At 40.1% G+C, this 25234-nt stretch overlaps 2 protein-coding genes across 2 annotated transcripts; both read right to left on the bottom strand.

The window, feature by feature from the left end:
* Window positions 1–8706: 8706 nt before the first annotated feature.
* LOC121172322 (olfactory receptor 4D11-like) lies at window positions 8707–9642 on the bottom strand. Its single transcript, XM_041004176.1, has one exon. It carries the CDS (start codon window positions 9640–9642, stop codon window positions 8707–8709), a length of 936 nt encoding a protein of 311 aa, XP_040860110.1.
* Window positions 9643–15595: 5953 nt separating this feature from the next.
* LOC121172201 (olfactory receptor 4D6) lies at window positions 15596–16540 on the bottom strand. Its single transcript, XM_041004048.1, has one exon. It carries the CDS (start codon window positions 16538–16540, stop codon window positions 15596–15598), a length of 945 nt encoding a protein of 314 aa, XP_040859982.1.
* Window positions 16541–25234: the final 8694 nt, after the last annotated feature.

Below are 25234 nucleotides of genomic sequence, written 5' to 3'. Positions count from 1 at the left end.
GCTCTCTTTAACCGAATATAAGGAAAAGATCCTTAAATGTGCACGTGAAAAAAAATCAACTGACATATAAAGGAATATATAAAGGAATGGCAATTAAACTCACAGGAGACCTTTCATAGGAAACTCTACAGGCAAGAAGAGAATGGAGTGACATATTCCAGATTCTAAAAGAAAAAAATTTTTGGCCCAGGATAAAGTACCTAGCAAAACTTTCCTGTCTTTGAAAATGAATTGAAATTCTTCCACAGTAAAGAAAAGTTAAAACAACTTGCCTCTTCCAAACCCTCCTTACAAATGATACTTCAAGATGTTCTCTCGATAGAGAACAGGAATAGCACCCAACAAAACCAAAGGCAAATGTGAAGAACATCCCAGTAAAATAACAATAGAAGACTGAATCAATGAACAACCCATTCCTAAAATGACAGGACCAAAGTACCACTGATGCAATTTAACCCTGAATATAAATGGCCTAAACTCATCAATCGAATGTCATAGATTAGTAGACTCACTGGATTAAAAAGCAAAACCCATCTGTTTGTTGCCTACAGGAGACCTATTTCACCAACAGAGATCAGTGGAAACTATATCTCATGGATTTTGATATTTTTTGTTTTAGTTTCATCTCTTCAAAATGATTTTTTTCCCATTAAATTCTTTACTGACTCATATATCATACAGTAGCATCATTTTCTTCAAAAAGGTTCTTGAGCCCAGAGTGATAGCATAGTGGGTATGGTCCTCACCTTGCACATGCCGGGATCCCATATGGGCACCGGTTCTAATCCTGCTGGCCCTGCTTCCCATCCAGCTCCCTGCTTGTGGCCTGGGAGGGCAGTTGAGGACAGCCCAAAGCCTTGTGACCCTGCACCCACGTGGGAGACCCGGGGGAGCTCCTGGCTCCTGGCTTTGGATTGGCTCAGTTCCGGCCATTGCGGTCACTGGGGAGTGAACCATCAGTTGGAAGATCTTCCTCTCTGTCTCTCCTTCTCTATGTATATCCACCTTTCCAGTAAAAAAAAAAAAAAGATAAAAAAGTTCTTGTTTATTTTTTTCCATTTCTTCAGCAACACATTAGTGAATCAGTAGCATGTTACTTAACTTCATGGCATTGTAAATTTCTATTTTTCTTCCTGTCAGTCATTTTGTATTGTGACTTTTCATTTAAGGGAATGTATAGTAACTATGTAATGGAGACTATCATATCTAGATGTGGGGATACAATACAATACGCATTTCTACTTGCAGACCAAAGATGAACTCCCAATGAAACTGTTTACTATATCTTTACAACAGGATGCTGGACTCTGCCATTGTCCATGCCCACAATGATGGACATATGACTGTGTATGAAGAACTATAGTAATGATATAGGGGAACTCAGTGAAGGGGAGGGAATTGGAGAGGGGATAAGGGAAATCCCAGGGCCTATGGAACCGTGTCATGACATAATAATATTAATAATAATATAAAGAAGTTAAATTTAAAAAGTGTACATATTTAAGATTATATACATGGTAAGTTAACTTGTTTATTATGGAATGTTCCTCATTATTTCTGTTGCAATGTGTTTTTCTGAGGTCTGCTTTATCTGCTATTAATAGAGTATTGTGGATTTGTCCTGAGTATGTTTACATGGCACAATTTTATCTTTAACTTTTGTTTTTTAACGTAAGACACGTTCTTTTTCATAATTAAAAATTTGGACCAGAGTTGCATCATAATGGGTTAAGCTGCCACATATACAATGATCAATGCATCATAGGAACAATGAGTTGAGTCCCAGATATTTCATTTCCTATCCGTCCCCCAGCTAATCTGCTCAGGAAATAGATGGCTGAGTATTTAGGTCCTTGCGACTGATATGAGTGACCTGGATGCAGCTGCTGGCTCTGGTTTGGACTGACCCAACTCTGGCTGTTGTGGCCATCTGGGGAGTGAACAAGTTCATGGAAGATATTGTCTATCTCTTCTTCTTCTTCACTTCTTCCTTTCAGGTAAATAAGATAAACCTTTAAAATAATTAAAAATTATTTTTATTCAATCTGATAATATTTGCCTTTCAATATTTCCAGTTAGAAACTTCAAATGCGTTAGAACAGTCTTTGTTTTACAGGAAATTTATTAGGTTTGTTCATAGAGTTTATACATCTTCTTATTCCTAACGTCATGCTAGGTGTAGATACATTTGCCATATTTTTTTAAAGATTTATTTATTTTTATTGCAAAGTCAGATATAGAGAGACGAGGAGGAGGAGGAGAGACAGAGAGGAAGATCTTCCGTCCTATAATTCACTCCCCAAGTGACTGCAACAGCCAGTGCTGCGCCGATCTGAAGCCAGGAGCCAGGAACTTCCTCCAGGTCTCCCATGCAAGTGTAGGAACTCAAGGCTTTGAGTCGTCCTCGACTGCTTTCCCAGGCCACAAGCAGGGAGCTGGATGGGAAGTGGAGCTGCCGGGATTAGCACCCATATGGGATCCTGGCACGTTCATGGCAACGTCTTTATATTTGCCACATTTTGAAAGGTAGTAGTTATATGTTATTTTTAATGTTATCAAATAGGTACAGATACAGGACACAGAGTGTGGTGTCAGCCTAGGCATGTAGGAAGTTCAAGTTTAAGTGGATTTCTTTCGACCGTTCCCTATCTGACATATCACAACCAGTAAGAGTGCAGTTTCGAACTCCAACAGGAATATAGAGTCAGGAGAGTGACCTTGCCATTGGTAGAAGGCATCAGGAGCACAGGTGTAAAGGCATTAGTTCTCGTGAGTCTGAGGATCTGGGGACATCATGACGGAAGTTTCAATGACACTGATTCCCCAGGTGCAGAGTGGGAGCATCTGGGTTAATGCACAATAGTTGGGTAAAACCTGCTACCCAGGCAGACATGGATAGCCCAGTGCAATGACCTCTGCTCATGACAGACACACACTGCATTTGACTGAATACCCTCATAGGGATTCCAACATTTAATCTTTGTAGGTGGCAGAAAAACACCTCAGTAATAGAATTACTGAAATACATTGTTGCTTTCTGCTATAGAGGGTCTACTCTAAGATTTCTGGTGGATCTTATAAGAAAACATTTCAGCCAAGTCATGCACACATTGAAGTAAGCACGGATCAAGGCAAGCGCAGATCTCTTTGAAAATCAATGCTTTCTGGTGTAATTCCTCAGTTCCATTAATTCATGTTTCTTATTTCCTCTTTAGTTTCAGCTTTAACATGGGAAAGTGCGTTTAGGTTTTAAAGGTTCCTTTAGGCTGCCAGACACTATCACTGCAGTTCTGAAAGTGTTGCCTGTTCTTGCAATGCTAACGATTATCTGGGACCATTCCAATATTTCATTTGGTGAGAACATTACATGTAATGTATGCATTTATGCATTTATTAAATAACTAATTTTTATAAAATACTTACCTTTTAAAAAGATTTATTTTTGTATTGGGAATTCAAATTTATAGTGAGAAGGTGAGACAAAGATCTTCCATCCACTGATTCATTCCTCAACTGGCCACAAGGGTCAAAGTTGAGCTGATGTGAAGCCAGGAGCCAGGAGCTTCTTCCAGGTCTCCCACATGGGTGTAGGGAGTCACTCATATCAAATTCCAATAAAAAATAAATCTGTGTAATGTGGGGAGAAAAAAGGACATCCAATGACAGGAAACACGTAGAACTCCTAATAGGCATGATCAGAAATGACCTCCTCTATGACGCATTATTGCCAGTCAATAATAAAACTTAAAGATTCTAAAATCACAAAACACAGGGTTACCTTCAGGCGATTTTCAGACAAATAGTTTATTTCTCATCGGAAATCCTAAAGGCTTGGAGAAAATGGAAAGACACAGTCCATGTCCTAAAGGAAGAAGCTGCTAATCCAGAATATTGTATTCAGTGGGGTTGTCATGAACTTCTTACACATGAAGGCAAAATAAAAACCTCCCAAATTAGACATGTAAAGAATTCCCCACCACCCATTCAGCATTACTAATAATGCTTAAGTTGTGCTACATACAGAAATAGAGAATGATAATCACCACAATGAAAGAATGTTATGGTAGAGACTCTCCTAGTAGTAAAGGCACCAAGGAAATCCAAAGCAAGCAACAAGAATAGTTACGGAAAGACAGGGGGACAAAATTGTGACTTTTCAATAATAGCCATGAATTTATATAACCCAACTCTCCTATCAAAAGATACAGAGTAGCTGAATGGATGAAAACGGATTAACTCTTGTTAATCAATATTGTTTCCAAACAAATTATGTGTAAGTCTCTTTATTGCCTTTAAAATCTACCCCTGCCTCATCGTTCTGAAATATATTCTTGGTTTATCGTGGTATGTATATATATATCCTGGATTATAATCCTTCTACTCACTTATGAGTAAATGCATTGGTTTTGAAGAATCTCTTTATTGTTATCCATATTGATAGCTTAAATTACTCCTTTATTGGTGATCTTTTCTCTCTTCTTTTACTTGAGTATATGTAAGGCTAAGTGGGAATATACGAAGAGTTTTCTAGCAATTTCCTGTTTCTAACTCCAATGCAAGGTAAAAATAAGGTATTATATGAGAAAAATAAATGAAAGTCTCAGTTAAATGGGAGAAAAAATTATCTCAGCTTCCTTAATTTTGAATATATTAGGAGAAACTACATCTGGTTAATGACTTACAATGATTTCATTTTTGATTTTTAACTTTATTATGATATAAAAGTGACCCCACATTTAATAGAAAGTATACTTTAGATTTCAAATATTGATCTTTATTGACAATAATGATGTGTTATGCTAGTCCTTCATGGTCATGGTGCTGTCAGCAGCAGCAGTGAGCCATAGCTCCTGGTCATTTGTATCATCATTAGGGCAAACAGTTGACCTAAAGTGTGCTGTGTTGCAAGGCTATGAGACTGGCTAGGTTAGGTTGATTAAATGCTCATTAATTTATGATGGATTTATGACTATGAGTTTCTGGTGGTAACCCTGTTACAAGCAAGAAGCATCAGAGGTGTGTGTGTACAGTGTGCTAAGCACAGTACTTGGTTTGCTCAATTAAGTTTGTTTTCATCAGTGAGAACACGGAGGTTTGGTGATGTAGAGGTGACTTTTGCAGGGTCACTTCCACAGGGAGGGAAGGCTTCCTGGGAAGGAATGCCGTTACTGCTGACATTTCCCTCGAGGATGCTGGCATGCGCAGAAATGCAGGATAAGGAAGTGTTGAGTCAGGATGCCGCAAGATCTAGGATTTCAGGGAGAGTAGAGTAGGAAATGAAAAAAATTGGGAAAAGAAGAAAGAAATTTTGTTAATTTCAAATTCATTCTCTATTCAGTGTCAATTTCCTGTAATAGTATCATTTGAACAAGCTTATGTGCCCATTACTATTAAGCTAATGGAGAGAGCTTTATAACACACACACAGCTTCCTGTCTCATCAACAAGCAACTCAGAAAGAAATCTATCTATCTATCATCTATACATCTATCGATCCATTCATATTTATTATGCTTTTTTAAAAAAGATTCATTTATTTTTATTGGAAAGTCAGATAATACAGAGAGGAGAGACAGAGAGGAAGATCTTCTGTCTGATGATTCACTCCCCAGGCAACCACAACGCTGGAGCTGAGCTGATCCAAAGCCAGGAGCAAGGAGCTCCTATGGGTCTCCCACGTGGGTGCAGGGTCCCAAGGCCTTGGGTCATCCTCAACTGCTTTCCTAGGCTACAAGCATGGAGCTGGATGGGAAGTGGGGCTGCCATGATTAAAACAGGCACCCATATGGGATCTTAACACATGCAAGGTGAGGAGTTTAGCCACTAGGCTATTGCACCAGGCCCTAGCATGCTTTATTTTTGAAGGCACATTTCTTATCTCTGAAATATCTTTAAAAATCATGTTCAGGGCCCGGCGCGGTGGCGCAAGTGGTTAAAGGTCCTCACCTTGCACGCCCGGGATCCCATATGGGCGCCGGTTCTAATCCCGGCAGCCCCGCTTCCCTTCTAGCTCCCTGCCCGTGGCCCGGGAAGGCAGTCGAGGACGGCCCAAAGCTTTGGGAGCCTGCACCCGCGTGGGAGACCCGGAAGAGGCTCCTGGCTTTGGATCGGCATAGTATCGGCCCTTTGCGCTCACTTGGGGAGTGAATCATCGGACGGAAGATCTTCCTCTCTGTCTCTCCTCTCTGTATATCCGCCTTTCCAAAAAAAAAATAATAAAAATAAATCTTTAAAAAAAAATAAAAAATCATGTTCATTTTTGCATAATTTTTCCAGAAAGATATTCATAGTAAAATTATGAGAGATCAATTATATATATTTTTAAAAAGAGACTGATTTTTTCTTGTTGAAAAAGTGGATTTGTAGAGAAGAGACAGAGAGAATCTTTATTCTGGTGGGTCACTCCCCAAATGGCCTGAATGGCCAGGGCAGAGCCAATCTGAAGTCAGGGGCCAGGAGCTTCTTCCATTCTTTTATGTGAGTGCAGGGTCCCACGCCTTTGGGCCATCTTTCTCTGCTTTCCCAGGCCATGAATGGAAAGTGAAGCAGTTAAGACGCAAACTGCTGCCTATATGGAATGTTGATCCTTGCAGGTGGAGAATTAGCTTTGGCCCCCAATTATATATCTTAATTAAAATGAGTTTAACCCCAGTTAGTGGCTCAATGTCATTACATGGTTCCACTAATGCCCCATATCCAAACGAATGTTTTACTGTATTATGTTTCTTGGGTAATATTACTTCCTGGTAAATTCTCTTTTTGAAGTTAAGTCCTTTGGAAAATTAATGATCTCCATGTGTTTGCTCTAAGTTAGCATTTTCACATCTGTTGGAAGACTTGAGGGATCTCAAAAGCCATGGAAATCCGAGGAATTATGCTTCCCTGTTTTTATTTTCATTATGTCCCTGCCTTATGTTTTAATCCCTCAGTTCCAGGCATAATATGAGCCTAGCAAAGGAATACTATTGCACGAGTAAATCTAAATTAGGTAGCTTGTTACAGAGGTAGTGATGGAGTTCCAGGGGGGCAGTTGTTAAAATATTGCTAATATAGCTGTGAATATAGATGTATATTCTTCTATTCACATATATATGTGATTAGAGACATAAAATGTTCTATTTTGGAAAAAGTAGGTTGATTACTGATTACTGTCCAGGTTATTCATTGGTAAAAGGAAAAATGTTTTTCCTTACCTGCATCTCAGCAAATTTTCTGTTAAAACATATCCTGCAGTGTGCATAAATTGTTTCCAAGGTCAATTTTAGTGGCAAAAATACAACCTGTGAAATAACTGTATATTTGGATATGTCACCCAGGTTAGATTGTCGAGAGACTCGAAGCAGAGAGCAGAGCTCAAGCAGTTCCTTTCAGCATCGCTTCACTGTCTCGTCTGCAAGAGAACAGTTACTGCTCCCCAGAGCTGAGTCACTGCACACTCAGTCCTTCATAGATATCAATGACAAATGGACATTTGTACATCATTTCCCACTGTTATAACCATACGACATGTTTTACTTTGGTGGGAGCTTCGTAGAACTAAGTTTACATGTATTTTACATAGCTGATAAAACCACTCACATAATAGCAAATGCTGTTTTGTACTGACTTCATTTATCTGTCTGCAGAATAGGAGCATGTGGCCAAGTCCCAGCCGGTGAAGGGGCATCTTTTATTGTTGCTGTTTCTAGGGTCATGAATTCTGGCTCTCGAGATCCTGATTGACTGAATCAACTCTTTGCTGTGCCCTTTCTGTCTGCATCATTACATACAACCTCTCTGTTTTTCTAAGGATTTTTTAAAATTAGAAATACAGATACACAGAGAGAAGGAGATACAGAGAGAAAGATCTTGCATCTGCTGGAGCTCAGCCAATGTGAAGCCAGGAGCCAGAAGCTTCTTCAGGTCTAGCATATGGGTGCAGGGTCCCAAGGCTTTGGGCCTTCATCAACTGCCTTCCAATGCCACAAGCAGGGAGCTGGCTGGGAAGTGGAGGAGCTGGGACATGAATGGGCACCCAAATGGGATTCTGGTACATATAAGGCGAGGATCTGGCTACTAGGCTATTCTGCTGGGCCCAATATAACCTTAAATTTAAAGCAATTGACGGCCTGGCACGATAGCATAGTGGTTAAGGTCCTTGCCTTGAACGCTCCGGGATCCCATATGGGCACCAGTTCTAATCCTGGCAACTCCACTTCCCATCCAGCTCCCTGCTTGTGGCCTGGGAAAGCCATGGAGGATGGCCAGAGCATTGGGACTCTGCACCCAGTGGGAGACCTGGAAAGAAGTTCCTGGCTCTTGGTTTTGGATCGGTGCAGCACTGGTTGTTGCAATCACTTGGGGAGTGAATCATCAGACAGAAGATCTTCCTCTCTGTCTCTCCTCCTCCTGTCTGTACATCTGCCTTTCCAATAAAAATAAATACATCTTAAAAAAATTAAAGCAATTGATACAAATGGAAGGTACAAATATGTTGTTACTGAAAAATGCTACAGTTTATTGGTAGTTCTAAAATATGTAAAGGCTCTAAGCATAGAAATATTCGATATACAGAGAAATTGAGAGTCAACATATATGATCCTTTGTGTCTGTGAATCTTGAGTAGTTGATAGTCTGTGCATGGATGAGTCACAATGTTTGATAGCTAATATTGGAAGAAAAGAATTCAGTTATCTGCTTTCACCTTAACCCACAATCACTCATGAGGCTATCGTCCTTCAGAAAGCATGTGTCTTTTTTTCAGTCTTCTCATGGCAGACTTCATTTCCTGGTTCCTCAGGGTGTAAATCAGGGGGTTCAGGACTGGGATGATGATAGTGAAGGTGACAGATATAACTCTGTCCGTGGGAAGGGCGGTGAAGGGCCTGGCATAGACGTAGATGCAGGGAACGAAGTGCAGGGTCACCACAGTGATATGGGCAGTGCAAGTCGACAGGGCTTTTTTCTTGGCCTCCCCAGTGTGTGACCTCAGCATCATCAAGATGACTGTATAAGACACAAGAATAAGGAAAAACCACAGAGTAGTGACCAAGCCATTGTTAGAAATCATTAGGAGTTCGAGAGTAAAAGTATCAGTGCAGGCAAGTTTGAGGACCTGGGGGACATCACAATAGAATCCGTCAACAACATTGGGTCCACAGAAGGGGAGTGGGAGCAACAGACTTATTTGTACAATAGAGTGGACAAAGCCCCCCACCCAGGAGGCCACAATGAGGGCAGTGCATCGTCCCTTACTCATGATAGTAACATAGTGCAGGGGCTTAGAGATTGCCATGTAGCGGTCAAACGCCATCACAGAGAGAGAAAAAATGTCTGCCCCACCCAGGAGGTGGAAGAAAAACATCTGTGTCATGCAACTGTTGAAGGAGATGGTCTTTCTCTTTGAAAGAAGATCTACCAGCACCTTTGGGGCAGTGATAGAGGAGAAGCAGATGTCCAGGACTGACAGATTGCGAAGCAGGAAGTACATGGGAGTGTGAAGGCGAGGCTCAGACGTCACTGTGACCATGATGGCAACATTGGATAGCACAGTTGCTACATAAACCATGGATAGAACAAAAAACAAGAGTAAGCTCAGCTCTTGAGACTGAGTAAGTCCACAAAAAATAAATTCAGTCACCTTGGTGTAATTTCCCAGGGCCATTGGGTGATGTTTCTTCCTCCACGCACACCTTTGAAGGGAACATCCATATTACCAAGACAGTGACATCAAGTGAAGGTTTATCTCTTATACAGAAATTGTCACAAACATGTTTATACCTTGCTGTATAACCCAGGAAATCAATTGATTCTACTTGCCTTAGTTCTCTCCCTATTACAAGCTGTGGTTTAGATCATTCATTCTCTTCCTCAGCAGGAGCTCAATGTTCACCTTTAGAATTTGCTGAAAAAGAGAGCCTTAAGATACCATGGATAGAGCTCTGGGTTTTTCATCCTGGTTGCATCAAGCCAGCTCTCATTTTATTGATGTTCCTATTTGTGTCTGTGACTTAAAAGCATTGGAATGAACTCATTAACGACATGATAGGGATCCATTTGTACAGCCTATCAGTTTTAAAATCTACAGTACATTTATAATAATGTGTGTCTTGACATTCTCTGAGGCTAGAGGGGAATGTATTATCATTATCAATTAATTAATAAATTTAAGAGTAAACTTCTACAAAAAGTCAGTCACAGAGGGTAAGTACAGCAGTTTCCTCTGGCAACTCTTACTAGCACTCATAGCCTCATTTTGCCTGCCAGTTTCAGAATATATAATTCTAAGAATAATTTGTATAAGTAACTTTGTATTGATTTTTTTTCAACACTTTAATTGTGGCTTTCATCATCCTCTCAGCTTCATTTCTATATCAAAATGGAATTTTAGGTAATTGCCCTTCTTTTGCAAGTCACTTAAAATGTGTGTGTTTCATTGCATGGATAGTGATAATCGGTAATAAATGATAAGGTTCAATACAAAGAAGATAAGGGAGGAATCCCTATACCTACAAAATCACATCATAGAAAATAATAATAACAATAAAAACAAAACAGAGGGATGACCAAGATGGAATTGGCCCTACTCAAGAAGAAAACAACTGAACTTTGGATTTGTACTTTTGGGGACAGGTCACAAGAGGCCAGGTTACCACAGTGATGTGGGCAGTACAGGTGAAGATGAATCTCTTCCCAGTTTTTTCCTGTAAATGTCACCCCGTGCCTGTTCCATTTGGGTCTCACACTTCCCAGCAATGCATAAATTGGCATGTTCACATTCAATCAACCCAAGAAGGAACTAATGGTGATCACTTTCTTCCTCCCAGTAGATGGTAGATTTTTCTTACAAAAATTACGATGATGAAGTCCTGGTCAAGGAGGAAAGGGAATATCCCATGAAAAGAATTCTTAATTCATTGTATTTTCCCTGTTAGGGTCAAGCGTGAGATATCTTTGGATGCATGAATATTAAAGAAAAGTTCCCTCTGTGCTTATGCTGTGTGTAGAAGGCCACACTGCAAGCTTGTGGTCAAGGAGGTCTTTGACAGTCCCCAAACGTTTTCCATAAGTCATTTCAGTAATTTCTGGGAAGACTTATAATGGTGGTGGTATGACAGAATTAACTGAGAAAAATCCCTCCAGGGCTAAGCATCTGTGAGTCATCTGGCACCATTGCAGAGTTACGTGGTCTGCAGTTCAGGGTGCAGCTGGGAGGCACTGTGCTGGAAATTACATGGATAAATATACTGTGGTTGCTGACTTATTTTCCCAGTTCATCCTGTCTCTGTAGGCACAGCTACCTCCACAGGTGGTGCATTGCATCGAAAGACCTGTTCCCAACTACCCACGTTTCAAGAAAGCAGTGTGCTGTGCTCAATGAGCTTACTTGGGGATTTCTCTTTTTCGATCTTCTAGATTTGTTTCCTCTTTGCATCCTCAACTTGAGATCTCTCTTTGGACATTGTAATAGTTCACTAATTGGTCTCTCTTTTTTCTTTAATTGACATTATTCCAAGTCATCATAAATGAAATTGTCTTATTACTTTGCAATTTTTCAAAGGTTCATTATTGCCCAGAGGCTACAAGTTAAACTCCTTCTGTGGCATCAAAGACTCTCCTACATTCTTGGAATACGTGTGGCCTGTTTCCTTTGGTTGTTTCAGTGGCTCCAAATGTTAGGCAAATTATTGTTGGGCCATACCTTTGGATTTGTGTTCCATTTGTCCCCTCAAACTACCACACCCTTCTTGCCTCGGAGTATCCCATCTATCTGTCTTGGTAAACACTCGTATTTATACACACAGGTCTGGAGTGTTCATTCCTTGTGTAGGGGCTATAATAATCTCTTTATCATTCCTGTTTTAGTAAATGTGTTGTGAAAACGAGCACCGGAGTATTCATTGCTATGAAACTTTGGTGACACCCCAGATAGATCCCATGTTGTGTCTCTGACATTCCCTTCACTCACTTCTCCTCTGCATCTGTAACAGTTTATTGCACATAATTTCCCCTTTTTAAAAAATACATCTGCCACTCCTTATATCACTGTTAAGTCAGTATAATACCACTATTAAATCCCAAGTTCTTCTGACCTGCTATTTCATTCAACCTAATGGAATCTTCCTTGTCACAAATAGTTATTAATGAAGACATTTGCAAAATGTAAAATGTCACCTTGAAAAGAACAACTGCTCTTTGAATCAACTGAGTCACCTTTGCTTCAGTGAATTTGTGTGAATTAATCAACAGGGGCAGATGCCTGGGTACTGAGTTGGTGAGTTCCCGTACCCTATCTGAGGTTCCTGGGACATGTGAATAAACTGTGCATGTGGACGGCCTTCGAGGCCTCTGCAGATTTTAAAGGAATTCAGGGAGAAGTCATGTGTTTGGGGGCAGAGTATGTTTTATACCAAGGATAAAGCACAGACTGAAAAAAATCCCATCTACTTTTATGCAGCTCCATTTTCTATGAAATACAAACTTTCCTCTTTTTATCCTGCTTGAGCCCATTTTTGTACTCCTTCTTATGATGAAATTTTCTATTTCATAATATTTAGCATTTAAATGCATTCATGCATTTTTTTCCTTTTGCAAAAGATTTAAATGGTTTTTCAGTGTTTCATGTGCCAGTCACCAGTTACATGTTTATGCCGATTGTATTCACATATTAGCCGTAATATCATACACTCTGACAGCGTGATACCCTTTTCTTACCTCAGTCTTTCAGTGTTCGACCATGCATTTACGCTGTCTGAGATTGGGTACTGGATCTTGGTGCATACGATAGCTGGGGAGTATTATGATTGAAGGTGAAATCTTTCTGAAGATGAATTGTGCCAGATTTCAGTGTCTTCTTGTCAGCCTTCACATTGGAGAGGGCAGAACCAAGAAGTCACATTATCTTGGCTCTTCTGCATGTTCCATGGTTTTCTTGCTAGGGGCATAGTCTCTCAGGTCCATGCTTAATGCAAGAATCAGCAAAGCGGATTTTATTGGGTGTGAGTATGGAATAGAATGGACAGTCTCTTGGTAACATACCTCCAATGGGAGTTATTACACATTTCCCAAGTCTCCACTGCAATCAACGCATGCATCTGCATGTGTGTGTATGTGTGTTTAAATGCATACGTGTACACATACCCACGTATCCCAATGTTCACACTTATCTCTCTCTCTCTCTTTTTAAATTCCTGCGAGATAACAGGATATATAACTCCATCTAGTCAGTGGGTCTCTAAAATTTAAGAAAACATTGAAATGTGAAAACACCTAAAAGCATTCATTAATGGGGTCTGTCTATCCAAAGGAGCACCAGTTGGTTCTTGGGGGAGCCAAACATTCGTTTTAGATGTCATAATGTTTAGTGTCGCTTCAAAGGACCTCAATACATAAAAAGACATACAGTATATCTTTGGCATTAAATTTTCTTGGGGGGCAGGAAATTATGAAAAAAATGCCTAAGTAGCCTCCATGGAGGCAATACTTTTTAAAAACATTGAGAAGACTGTCGGCCAATCAAGAGTCTTGGCTCAATGTCTCCTTTGCAGATGATGATAGGTGTCTGTTGTTCTAGAATCTTCTTGGCCAGTTGTTAAAGCATCATAGCATTAAAACAAGATGCTCAGTGTGTTATTCTTTAACTTTTCTTACTTCAAGAAAGCCTATTTTAAGTGATTATTGAAGATGGAAAGTGGGATTTGAAGCAACACTAGGGAGAAAGAAAATCCATCAGCTCCTTACATATTCTCTTGGAATTCTTCCTTGGGAGAGAGGTAGATTCCAACAGTGATCCAGCAGCTATTCCTAAATAATCCCCAAACCAGTTTATTTTCTTATCTAACATGGGTCTTGAGGGCATTAAAATATTTCTTAGAAAGTTTTAATTATGGTAATTAGTTGCACACACCTAGACAAAAGTATACTTTTGCTCCAGTCATAAAAGCCCTGGGCATAAAATGCAATGATGAAATAAAGGGAAGAAGGAACTTCAGATTAACAGAATGTAAGTTAATTGTGGGATTTTGTGCAGCTATGACCCCAGACTAAAATTTTGAAATCAATTTTAGTGGGTAACTCAGGAGAATATACCAAAGAATAGGAAGTACTTGGTCCATGTTTAGATTTGTCTATGTAGATATATGAAAACACAATTTAAAATATTTTTAAAAATATTTATTTTTATTATTTTTTTATTGGAAAGGTGGATATACAGAGAGGAGAGACAGAGAGGAAGATCTTCAGGTCCGATGATTCACTCTCCAAGTGATTGCAACGGCCGATGCTATGCCGATCCGAAGCCAGGAGCCTCTTCCTGGTTTCCCATGCGGGTTCAGGGTCCCAAAGCCTTGGGCCGTCCTCAACTGCCAAGTAATTAGTGGGGCCCAGCACGGTGGCACAGTGGTTAAGGTCCTCACCTTGCACGCCCGGGATCCCATATGGGCGCCGGTTCTATCCCGGCAGCCCCACTTCCCTTCCAGCTCCCTGCCTGTGGCCTGGGAAAGCAGTCAAGGATGGGCCAAGGCTTTGGGGCCCTGCACCCGCGTGGGAGACCAGGAAGAGGCTCCTGGCTTCGGACTGGCATAGCACTGGCCGTTGCGCTCACTTGGGGAGTGAATCATCGTACGGAAGATCTTCCTCTCTGTCTCTCCTCTCTGTATATCCGCCTTTCCAATAAAAAAAATAATAATAAAAATAAATCTTTAAAAGTAATTAGTGAAATATATTTAAGATTTTGTTTCAGTATTTAGCAAAATATATTTAAGATTCTGTACTCAAAACATAAAATCCACAAATCATTTTAATCATTGATTGGAGATAGCAGAGTCACTTAAGAAAAAATGAATAAACTAATATACCTATTCTGTATAAATACACTTTTAGGAATTGGGCATAGATAGCAGGAATGGAATAGCATGATGAATACTAAGGGCAGTGCTAACCTTTGCAACTATTACCCTGGCAGTCATGGCCATACTTCTGTATGATAACCTTCTAGGAATGCAATTGTAGCTCCGTGTAACAGGTGGTTGAACATGAGATAAGTGTTGCACTAAAAGAGCATTAGGTGGTTGATTTTGACTTTTTAAAGAAGAAAATTTGGCTGGCTCATTAAGACTTTTTAAATATAATTTGAGTGATGTGAAAAAAAAATAAGGGGTAGAGAAACTGGTGTTACATACCCTCTGCTTCACTTCCCAAATTCCTTCAACAGCTAAGCCTTGGACCTATGAAGTTAATCTAGGTCTTCATGTGGATGGTATGACCCATATATTTGAGCCATCAGTGCTGCCTCCAGGGTATAATACATTATCAGGAAGGAGGAATTAGAAGCAAAGCTGGGACTTGAATTTAGGTATTTCAATATGAGATGTGGTCATCCCTACTGGGACTTAACTGCTAACCCAAATTCCCACCCCAGATGTCAATCTTACACTTCCAGGAGCTCGTTGTTTCATCTCATCTCTTCCTTTCAGTCTTATATTCTGCCTAATAGAATTGAATGGCCATAAAGATACACAATAAAATGACTGAAGGGGAAAGAGTCTGTGTCTTACTCTTGGACGAGCAGTCTGGGAAAAACAAAATCTGTCTTATGCATCTATAGGTCATCTCACTGCTCACCCCAGCTTATTCTGGTCTAAAGGCACGAGCCTCCTCTGCAGTCTCCTCATAGATGATTTCATCTCTTGGTTCCTCAGGCTGTAGATGAGGGGATTCAGCATTGGGGTGATGACCGTGTTATTGATGGACACGGCTGTGTCCATGGGCAGAGTGGTGAAAGGCCGGCAGTAGATGTAAACACAAGGCACGAAGTGGAGTGTCACCACCAGTATGTGGGATGTGCAGGTGGAGAGGATCTTGGTTCTCCCCTCCCCGGAGTGAGATCTCAGCATCACCAGAATGGCAGCGTATGAACCCAGGAGGAGGAGAAACCATACCAGTGTCACCAGTCCATTGTTGGAGATCAGCAGGAGCTCCAAAGCAAAGGTGTCAGTGCAGGCCAGTTTTACCACCTGGGGTACATCACAATAGAAGGCCTCCAGGATGTTGGGGCCACAGAAGGGGAGTGGAAGCATTAAAATTACCTGGACAATTGAATGCAAACCACCACCCACCCAAGAAACCACCACTAAGGCCACCCACACCTCTCTCCTCATAATTGTCACGTAGTGCAGGGGTTTAGCTATTGCAAGGTACCTGTCATAGGCCATCACAGAGAGGAAAAAAATATCTGCTCCTCCAGCAAAGTGGAAGAAAAAGATCTGTGCCAAACAGCCATTGTAGGAGATGGTCTTTCTCTCTGATAGAAGATCCACCAGGAACTTGGGGACAGTGATAGAGGAAAAAACAATATCCAGGACTGATTTGTTTCGTAACAGAAAGTACATGGGTGTGTGGAGGCGAGACTCAAAGGTGATTGTGATGACAATGAGTGCATTTCCCAAAATGGTTGTTATATACACAAGAAGAAAGATCACAAACAAGAAGAACTCAAGCTCCCGGAAGTGAGTGAGTTCCAGGAATACAAACTCCCTCACATTGGTGTAGTTGGTTTGGTCCATGATGGGGTGACTTCTCTGGGTCCACCTTGGGAAAAGACAGGTAGAGATAAGGCATATAGATGTTGTGAGATGGTAGCATTATTTAGCATGCATGACTGTTGTAATAAGGCTATGTCAACATTACAATCCAGGTCAACATGTTTACTCAGAACAAATGTGCCAAATCCTTGCCTTTGTGTTCTGGAAAGCCTTTCCTTTTGTGAGTGCGCCAAATAGACAAGAAGAACCTTTATACTCTGTTATCTTTACTCTGACTAGGGAGAGATGAACAGACTGTGACCATTTGCCAGTGGTTTATCTTCTGCCTAGTTGGCCCTAATTAGTACTTTCAAATAATGCTGCATTCAACATATTGAATGAATCTCCATATACATCTGTGATTTCTTTAAGATAAATTTCCAGAAACAGACTTACAACGTCAAATGACATGTTAGTTTTTAAATTTTTACCTGATGATTAAGGTAATTAAAAAAACAAGTTGATTCTAATTGCACATGCATATTTGATTTCTTTTTACGAGCTAAAACAGGTTGCCATGCCTTTTAATTTCTTATTGAAATGGAATACTGGAGAAGATTTTATCATTCTGACAACATAAATATCAAAGTTTAATATGGTTGATTATTAGAATAAAATTTAAGAAATATTTTCATCACTTTTGGGGTGCAAGTGCATTATGTAAAATATTTTAATGTTGGGCTTGTATACCTACTTAAAATTTGAAATAAAAGATTTTAATTATTAACTTGAACTCTGCCATTACATTTATTGTATTTTTCCTTTTAGTTTCTGTAAAGTTCTCAAAGAAAGTCATTTTAATTAAAAAAACTAAAATGAGGTTCATGGGTAAGTTAATCCCAATTTTCCTTTGGTATTGGCTGTGACTTTTTAGTGGAGAGAAGGACAAACCAACTTGCGTCTCCAATAACAGATTGTAGCTACGGGTTGCTGAGTTAATCTCTGAATTATTGTTATTCCACCTACTCTTCTTGTCAATCACCTTAAAGGTTCTAGACTATCAAATTCGGTGTCAGATCAGGACACTGGTCTTTCTGTCTTCTAACCACTGGGTTGTATTATTTAGCTAAAGCACAGCTTGTTCCAGAGAGCAACCTCAAAGGTCAGAACTTTTTAGGAATCTCAGGATCTTCTTCTAGAAACCCCAGAATCTCCTATTAAGTGGAAAGCATATGGCTTTTTTTTTTTATAATGGGATTTGCTTTTTATGATCTAGTTCTGCCTTTGCCTACAAATGTTAAGCTCTCTGAAGCCAAGACTTCCATTTGTCAGCAGTGTATCTCCAGTTGTCACCTGATATAAATCATTTCCTTAATGATTCCTTTTGAATAAATGAACAAATGGATATCAGAGACACTAATACAATAATTTCCCAACAAGTTTTTTTCTCTTCTCCACCCTTAGCCTTGTGTTGATGTCTAGATCAATTTACTGAATCAACACATTGTGAAACCATACTGTGAACATCAAAGCATCACACAAATGTAAGATATAAACTTCATCACATGTTAATAGAATTTATATATTTGTGTCTCTCTTTGCTTTCAGGTAAAGTTTAATTCCTTTTAAGAAAGTAACCATGCCAGCTGATTTCCTACACATTGTAGGTGTTCAGTTAATGTTTATGCAGTGAGATCTGGTTTTAAAAATCAAATTCTAATTTGAATGTGTCTTGAGAATCCCAATATTTTAAGTCAGATGTTAAAGAATCTTAATTGGTCTACAGTGTTTTTTTTTTTTGTTGTTGTTGTTCAAACGACATATTCCTCAACAACTGATATGAATAGCTTGTTTTCGGACTGAAGACCGAACAGTGTTGAAATAGCACAATTCTTGGTGTCATGAGCTCAATTTGTCTTCACCTACCTTTGTGTTAGCAAGCTGAGCCTGCCATTGTCAGTGTTCTGCCTTTCTTCATCCGAACACATGCACGACCTGCGCTGTTTCCATAGACTGTGTCGAAAGTCTAATATAACAACCAGCACAGGGAATTGTGTCTGATAGTTGTAGGAAATGTAATTTTCAATGAAGAATTTGCCTGTTGCAGATGCAATGGGATTTATTAAAAAGTTACTAAGGAATGTGTGTGTGTGTATATATATATATATATATATATATATCTTTCTCTCTCTCTTTCTGCAGGAATGTCAGAGGAATACTCAAAGGCCACTTCCTAGACTGTCGCTATGCAATTGACATGAAGTCCTTGTATCATTTGTACCCATTATGGTAGTTTTATCAACGAAATTCAAGAGTCAATTTCATGAGACAAGATTGGATGAATGGAAAAATATGATCCCCACCCTCCTGGAGTTTACTGTCAGCTGGGGAAGCCAGGCATGGGTTACATCACATGAATTATGATCTTGATGAGTTGAGGGTACTTGGATTACTTTGATTAGAGAAAGTGGTGTTTGATAACAAAACCCTAACATTTAGATCTTATTTTCATTTTTCTAAAATATTCATAAAGAAATTCATTGTCTTAATTGGGCTGGTAATAGTATTTGAAGTCCCAGGTGTTGGATACGACCATCCTTATGCAGAAGCCTCAACTGATGCTTGGAGACTTTTTCCCGTTCCTCTCCGGCTTGGAGATACTTGCAGGAAGTGTTCTACTAGTCTGCACCTCCTAGTACGGAAGTCTCTGATTATGGAAGGGAGTTCAGCTAAGAGTCTCTTAGTGGATGAGAATCGAGGAACCCCAAATATCTCAGTAAACACGTGAGAACCCAGTTCTCTTCTTGTGTTTCCCAGGAAAGTGGCTGAAATGGAATTGACACACTTGCTTTTTTTTTTATTGATTACATTGCATTATGTGACACAGTTTTATAGGCACTGGGATTTCCCTCACCTCTCCCTGTACCTTCCCCCCATGGTGGATTCCTCCACCTTGTTGCATTACCACAGTTCAAGTTCAGTTCAAATTCTTTCATTGCAAGCATTTACCATGCGTAAAGTCCAGCATCTTATTATCCAGATAAGTTCAACAGTTTCTTGGGAAGACCATCTCTGGTCTGAAGGTAGAGCTGGCAGAGTATCATCCCGATCAACTAAAAGCCTCGACATAATATCAGTAACAATTTACAAAGTTATGGAATTAATTGACATGGTATTGAGTAACTAATATGTTAAAAGAAAAAAAAAGAATCTGAATTCTGAACCACATCCTGTGACTTCTTCATTGACATTTCAATTATTAGTTTATATACAACCGGGTTCTATACACCTTAAAATGGCTACTGATTACTATTCAGCTGTCTCGTGTCTATTTTAATTTTAGTATTTAGCAGTTTATAGCGTTGAAGCATGATTTTGCTGAATCTGGCTGTTTTTCCAGGTAGTCTAACTCTTTAACTCTAACAAGACATATGTCAACAGTTTAGGTGAACAGTTTTAGGAGGGGTGTGCAGAGAAATCTTCGATACCCTAGTGAGGAGTAACTAATCTTTATGTCCCACCCAGTGAGGTATAATTGCATCCATGCTGACCATTTCCTGTCTGATTCTAAGCTTTCTTTGTTGTTCTCTGTCTATCTGTTCTAGATTTTTTGTTTGTTAGTTTTGAGGGGTTTCTGGAGTGATCCTGATGGTCATTGTGAGAGAGGGTGGGGACCCAAAGTTGGAACCAGGCAAGGACCAGAGAAAGCTCACCTCCCTAGTTCTGAAGGAAGTTTACTGTTCTGTTTCTGAGGACCGCTCAGGGCTCCTGGTTGTTGTTCCGATGACCTTGGATCCTGCAAGCCAAGATTTGGAATTCTTCCATCCCATGTGGTAGATCCAGATGGGGGTGGGTGACCTCAGAGTGCTCAGCCTCTGAAGGCACTCCAATTCCCAGTGGTCTCCTTGGCAGTTGGGATGTAGTCCTTGGTGCTCGTACTGATAGTCCTTGGTGAAGATCTGGGAGTCTTCAGGGTTGGGATACAAGCTTCCTCCTGTCCGCCTGCTCTACTCTGGGTCCCCCCCACCCCACTCCATGTGCTTGACCTCCTGTTAAGAGGTTGTCAGGATCGCTCCTGATTCTGCCCATATGCCGTTTGTAGTTTTACTATTGTCTAATGCAGATTCGAGTCTGTTTTCTATGAGTTACCAATTATGATCCTGGTAGGTTGTATTTCACGTCTTCCTCACACTTTTTAGGGAGATGGAAGATTTCTCTGCTCTCCCACCCCATTATGGAATAACATAGTATTAAAAGTATATTCAGTTTTGTAATTCTTTGATGTAAATCATAAGCAGTCTGACTCACATTGATTGTTGATTCATAGATTACATCGCATTATCTTATTGCATTAGATACAGGCTGTTTGAGGTTGAAATAATATTACAATATACAGGTACTATTTTCCAGATTGACATCATTTCATCTTAAATTAAGGCAAACATGTGGTATTTAACCTTTTGGGATTGGCTCATTTCCCTTAGCATAATAGATTCCAGTTGGGCCCATTTGGCCACAAAAAGACGGTATTTCATTTTTTTTTAATAGCTGAGTAGTATTCCATGGAGTAAATGAACCATAGCTTTCTTACCTAGTCTTCTGTTGATCGGCATTTCTGTTGCTTCCAAGTTTTTGCAATTATTGATTGTGCTGCTATGAACATAGGGGTGCATGTTGATTTCCTGTGAAACAGATGTTTTGGATATATTCCTAGGAGTGCTATTGCTGGATCATATGGTATGCTGATTTTCAGCTGTTTGAGTGTTCTCCATACTGATTTCCATAGAGGCTGTACCAACTTGCAGCCCTATCAGCAGTGGAGTAGGGTTCCCTTTTCCTCACATCCTTGTCAGCAAGTGTTATTGGTTTTTTGTATGTGTGCTATCCTTACTGATATTAGGGACACACCTGCTTTTATGGTCCCCTCTTACTCAGTGCTTTCTAGGAAGGTAGAAATGATTTAGATGGCTGGTGAATTTGGGAGAAAAATTAGAATAGCTAGATCCCTGGATTTTTAATCGTCTTCTTCCTTCCTTCCTTCCTTCCTTCCTTCCTTCCTTCCTTCCTTCCTTCCTTCCTTCCTTCCTTCCCTCCTTCCTTCCTTCCCTCCTTCCTTCCCTCTTTCCTTCCCTCTTTCCTTCCCTCCTTCCTTCCCTCTTTCCTTCCCTCCTTCCTTCTTCCATTCCTTCCTTCGTTCTTATAAAAGGTCTTTTTTTCCCTAAAAGGATTTATTCATTTGAAAGGCAGAGTGATAGAGCAGGACAAGGAGGTAGGGAAGCATGGTGGGAGGCAGGGAGAGATAGAAAGATAAGAGATATCTTTTGGTCGTAACAATTGGCTGAGTCAGGTTGAAGCCAGGGGCCAGGAATTCCATCCAGATCTCCCACAAGGTAGGGGTCCAAGTATTTTCTGCCATCATCTCCTTCCTTCCTAGGTGTATTAGTAGGGAACAGGATCATGAGCAGAGCAGATTGGGCTTGAGCAGGTGCTCATATGGGATGCTAGCTGTGCAGGAGACTCAACCTGCTGGACCACTGTGCACTATCAGTAACTAAGCTTCTGACTTTGATCTAGCTGCTCCCTGCTGTTCTCTTGGTAGGGTCTAAACTTTTTTAGAGTACAAGAAGAGATCTATTAGTTTGCTTAAACTTCAAAGATCTCATTTGTCATTATAATAGTTTGTATGTGTTTTTCATCTTCACAAGAACAAATCTTCAAGCATCAGGAACTACATTTCACTGATATGCATTTCTAATGATGCACCTTGTAGCCCTCAGTGAAGGTAGGTAGGAGTGACGATTGATATTTGAAACCTTGGTAGGGATGTCTTAGCATTCTCTAACTCTTCTGCTTACTGCTTCCCTGCAATAAAATAAGAACAGAAAAAATAATCTATTTAAACCAATTCTATTTAAGCTTTATCCTACATCACCTGTTATTGCCACCATACTCACATCCTTATGTTACTTATGTAACTCCATTAAATGACTTCATGCTTAGGTGAATGTATTATGCATTTCCAAGTGTTATGTAAATGTGAAGCAGTCACCTCATTACAATGTGAACAATGTGAATATCTTTATATAAGTGTGGCCTCTGCTTTTTTACCTCCAATTGGTAAATGGGCAGTGGGAGCACAGCAAAGGGGAAGAGGAGTTATGAAGTGAATCCTTTTTTTTTTTTAAAGATTTATTTATTTTTATTGGAAAGACAGGTTTACAAAGAGGAGAGACAGAGAGAAAGATCTTCCATCTGCTTGTTCATTCCTCAAGTGACCATAATAGTTAGAACTGAGCCGACCCGAATCCAAGAACAGGAACTTCTTCTGGGTCTCCTGTACAGGTGTAGGGTCCAAGGCTTTGGGTCATCCTTTACTGCTTTCCCAGGCCATAAGCAGGGAGCTGGATGGGAAGTGAAACAATCAGAACACAAACTGCTGCTCTTATAGGATCCTGGCATGTACAAGATGAGGATTTAGTAGCTGAGCCAACGTGCCAGGCGTGAAGTGAATTTCTTTAGTATTTTCTCTGGATAGTATAATTGGGTTGCCACCAACATGTCCAGCATTATCCTAATTATGGGCCCACTGTGAGCCAATATAAGACAAGAATGAAAAGCTTAGCTTTGGGAGCCACACGCTTGAATTGGAAACTAGATTTCACTCACTGGCTGTGTGACTTGAGAGGCAGTGGCCTAACAATCTGAGTCTTCTACATAGGTACCTGGGACCCACATCTGCTCCCTTTCCCAGCACATTAACAAGGAACTGGATTCAGGTGGGTCAGTTGGGACACAAACCTGCATTCATATGGGATGTAGGTTAATGTGCTGCATTCCAATACCCATCCCAAGATATTTTTCTTGATATTATTTTTGTGGCTAATATAGTATAACAACTAGTAATGTATAATTTACATTACATTAGATGTTATAAATAATCTAAAAATGATGTAAAATATACAAGAAGATGTACATAGGTTATATACAAATACTATGTTGATTTAAGTTAGGAGCACGAGCATCCAGGGATTTTGTTGTTCTTGGGAGTCACAGAATCAGTTCCTAGTGGATCCCAAGGGATGACAATGTGTTATTTTCAGGGATCATTATGAATTTTCTTGGCCTTTTCTGGGAGAAAGAACAATCCAGGAGATCTGAGCAGAGATCACTCCTCCCATTGTATGCTTATACTCTTTCAGACGAAAAGGAAATAATGAACTTTTTAGTCTGAATAATGAAATCAAATAGCAGCTCTGTATATTGAACAGACCTATGTTAATGGGAAATGAGTGTGTTGGAAGTGTCCATAACCTGAAGAACTAGGAGAGAGGACTTAAGCAGGAATGTTGTGATGGTCATTGCTCCATTGGTTCTTTCTGTGAAGGAGAAATGACACTCTTTCAATGTGGCAGAAAATAAATAATACCTGAATATGCAGCTACCACAGTTAACACATTCAGAAGAGGAAACTGGGGTTTTTTAACAAAAGAAATGAAGGGGAATTTGAAGTATGCAAATCAAAGTAGGCATGCATTTGTGAAATGAAGTCAGGTGACAACGAGTGAAAGAATGGGAGGGATAAAATCAGGAAGACGCTAGCCAAATCGCTGACTAAAACTGGGAAGAGAAAGGTACTGTTGTGATCCTATTGGACACAGCCATGCCTTAGCTGAGACAGAGAAATGGCCGCAAAAGATAACACCGTTCTGGATTTGTTCAGGAAATAGTTCGGTCACCAAAATGAAAAAGCTCATCAGAGAGATCTTAAAACGAGTGTTTAATGGAATAGGTGGGTTGTTTTCATAACTTGTCTCAGCTTTATAGAGTGTCTTGTTAAACTCTGCCATATGATAGTCACAAAACTTTGTTGTGTGACTTCAGGGCTGTTTGTTGCTCTATGTGGGTAAAACATGGAAATGCAGTGATGAAGATCTGCACCTGATTCAGAGTTCTGCCCCTTTCATCCTGCACAGCCGTGACCAAGTCATTTTTCCTTGCTGAGACCATGTTTCCTTATTATGATTATTTTTTTAACATAAAGATGGTGTAATAGACACTGTAGCAGGACCTACCACAGTAGCCTAGTGGTTAAAGTCTTCACCTTGAATGTGCTGGGATGTCATATACGTGCCTGTTCTAATTCCCGTGGCCCCACTTCCCATCCAGCTCCCTGCCCCTGCACTGGGAAGGCAGTCGAGGATGGCTCAAAGCCTTGGGACTCTGTACCCGCATGAGAGACCTGGAGGAAGTTCCTGGCTCCTGGCTTAGGATCGGTACAGCTCCGGCCATTGCAGCTACTTGGAGAGTGAATCGTCGGACAGATCTTCCTCTCTGTCTCTCCTCCTTTCTGTATATATGCCTTTGCAACAAAAATAAATAAATCTTAAAAAAAAATAGACACCATAGCATTGTGTGGTAACTTTTAATTAAAACGCGTTTGTGCTTGCTGCATATTAAGTAACCAATAAAGGCTAGTTGTTGTGATTATTGTGGGAATTGGGCTATTATGGGGAGAATTTTTTTTTTTTGGTTTTTATTTTTCACTGAAGATATTTCTTTCTGCTTTTGTTATGTTTGGTTGGGTCAAGAGAGAGGTGATGATGAAGAGCAGTGAGAGGCAGCAAGTGAGGAGTCTCCTTTTTTCAAAGACGAACCCCTTATGTCTTCCTTCTTTACTACAGAGGTGAAGGTCACGTCTGGCATCATTTAAGTTTCCAGTAATTTAGAGGCTACCGC

Source organism: Ochotona curzoniae, unplaced genomic scaffold (assembly GCF_017591425.1).
Source record: "Ochotona curzoniae isolate NIBS_2020 unplaced genomic scaffold, NIBS_Ocur_1.0 scaffold_3171, whole genome shotgun sequence".
In the NCBI taxonomy this organism is placed as follows: domain Eukaryota; kingdom Metazoa; phylum Chordata; class Mammalia; order Lagomorpha; family Ochotonidae; genus Ochotona; species Ochotona curzoniae.
This window is presented reverse-complemented; position numbering and strand designations above follow the sequence as displayed.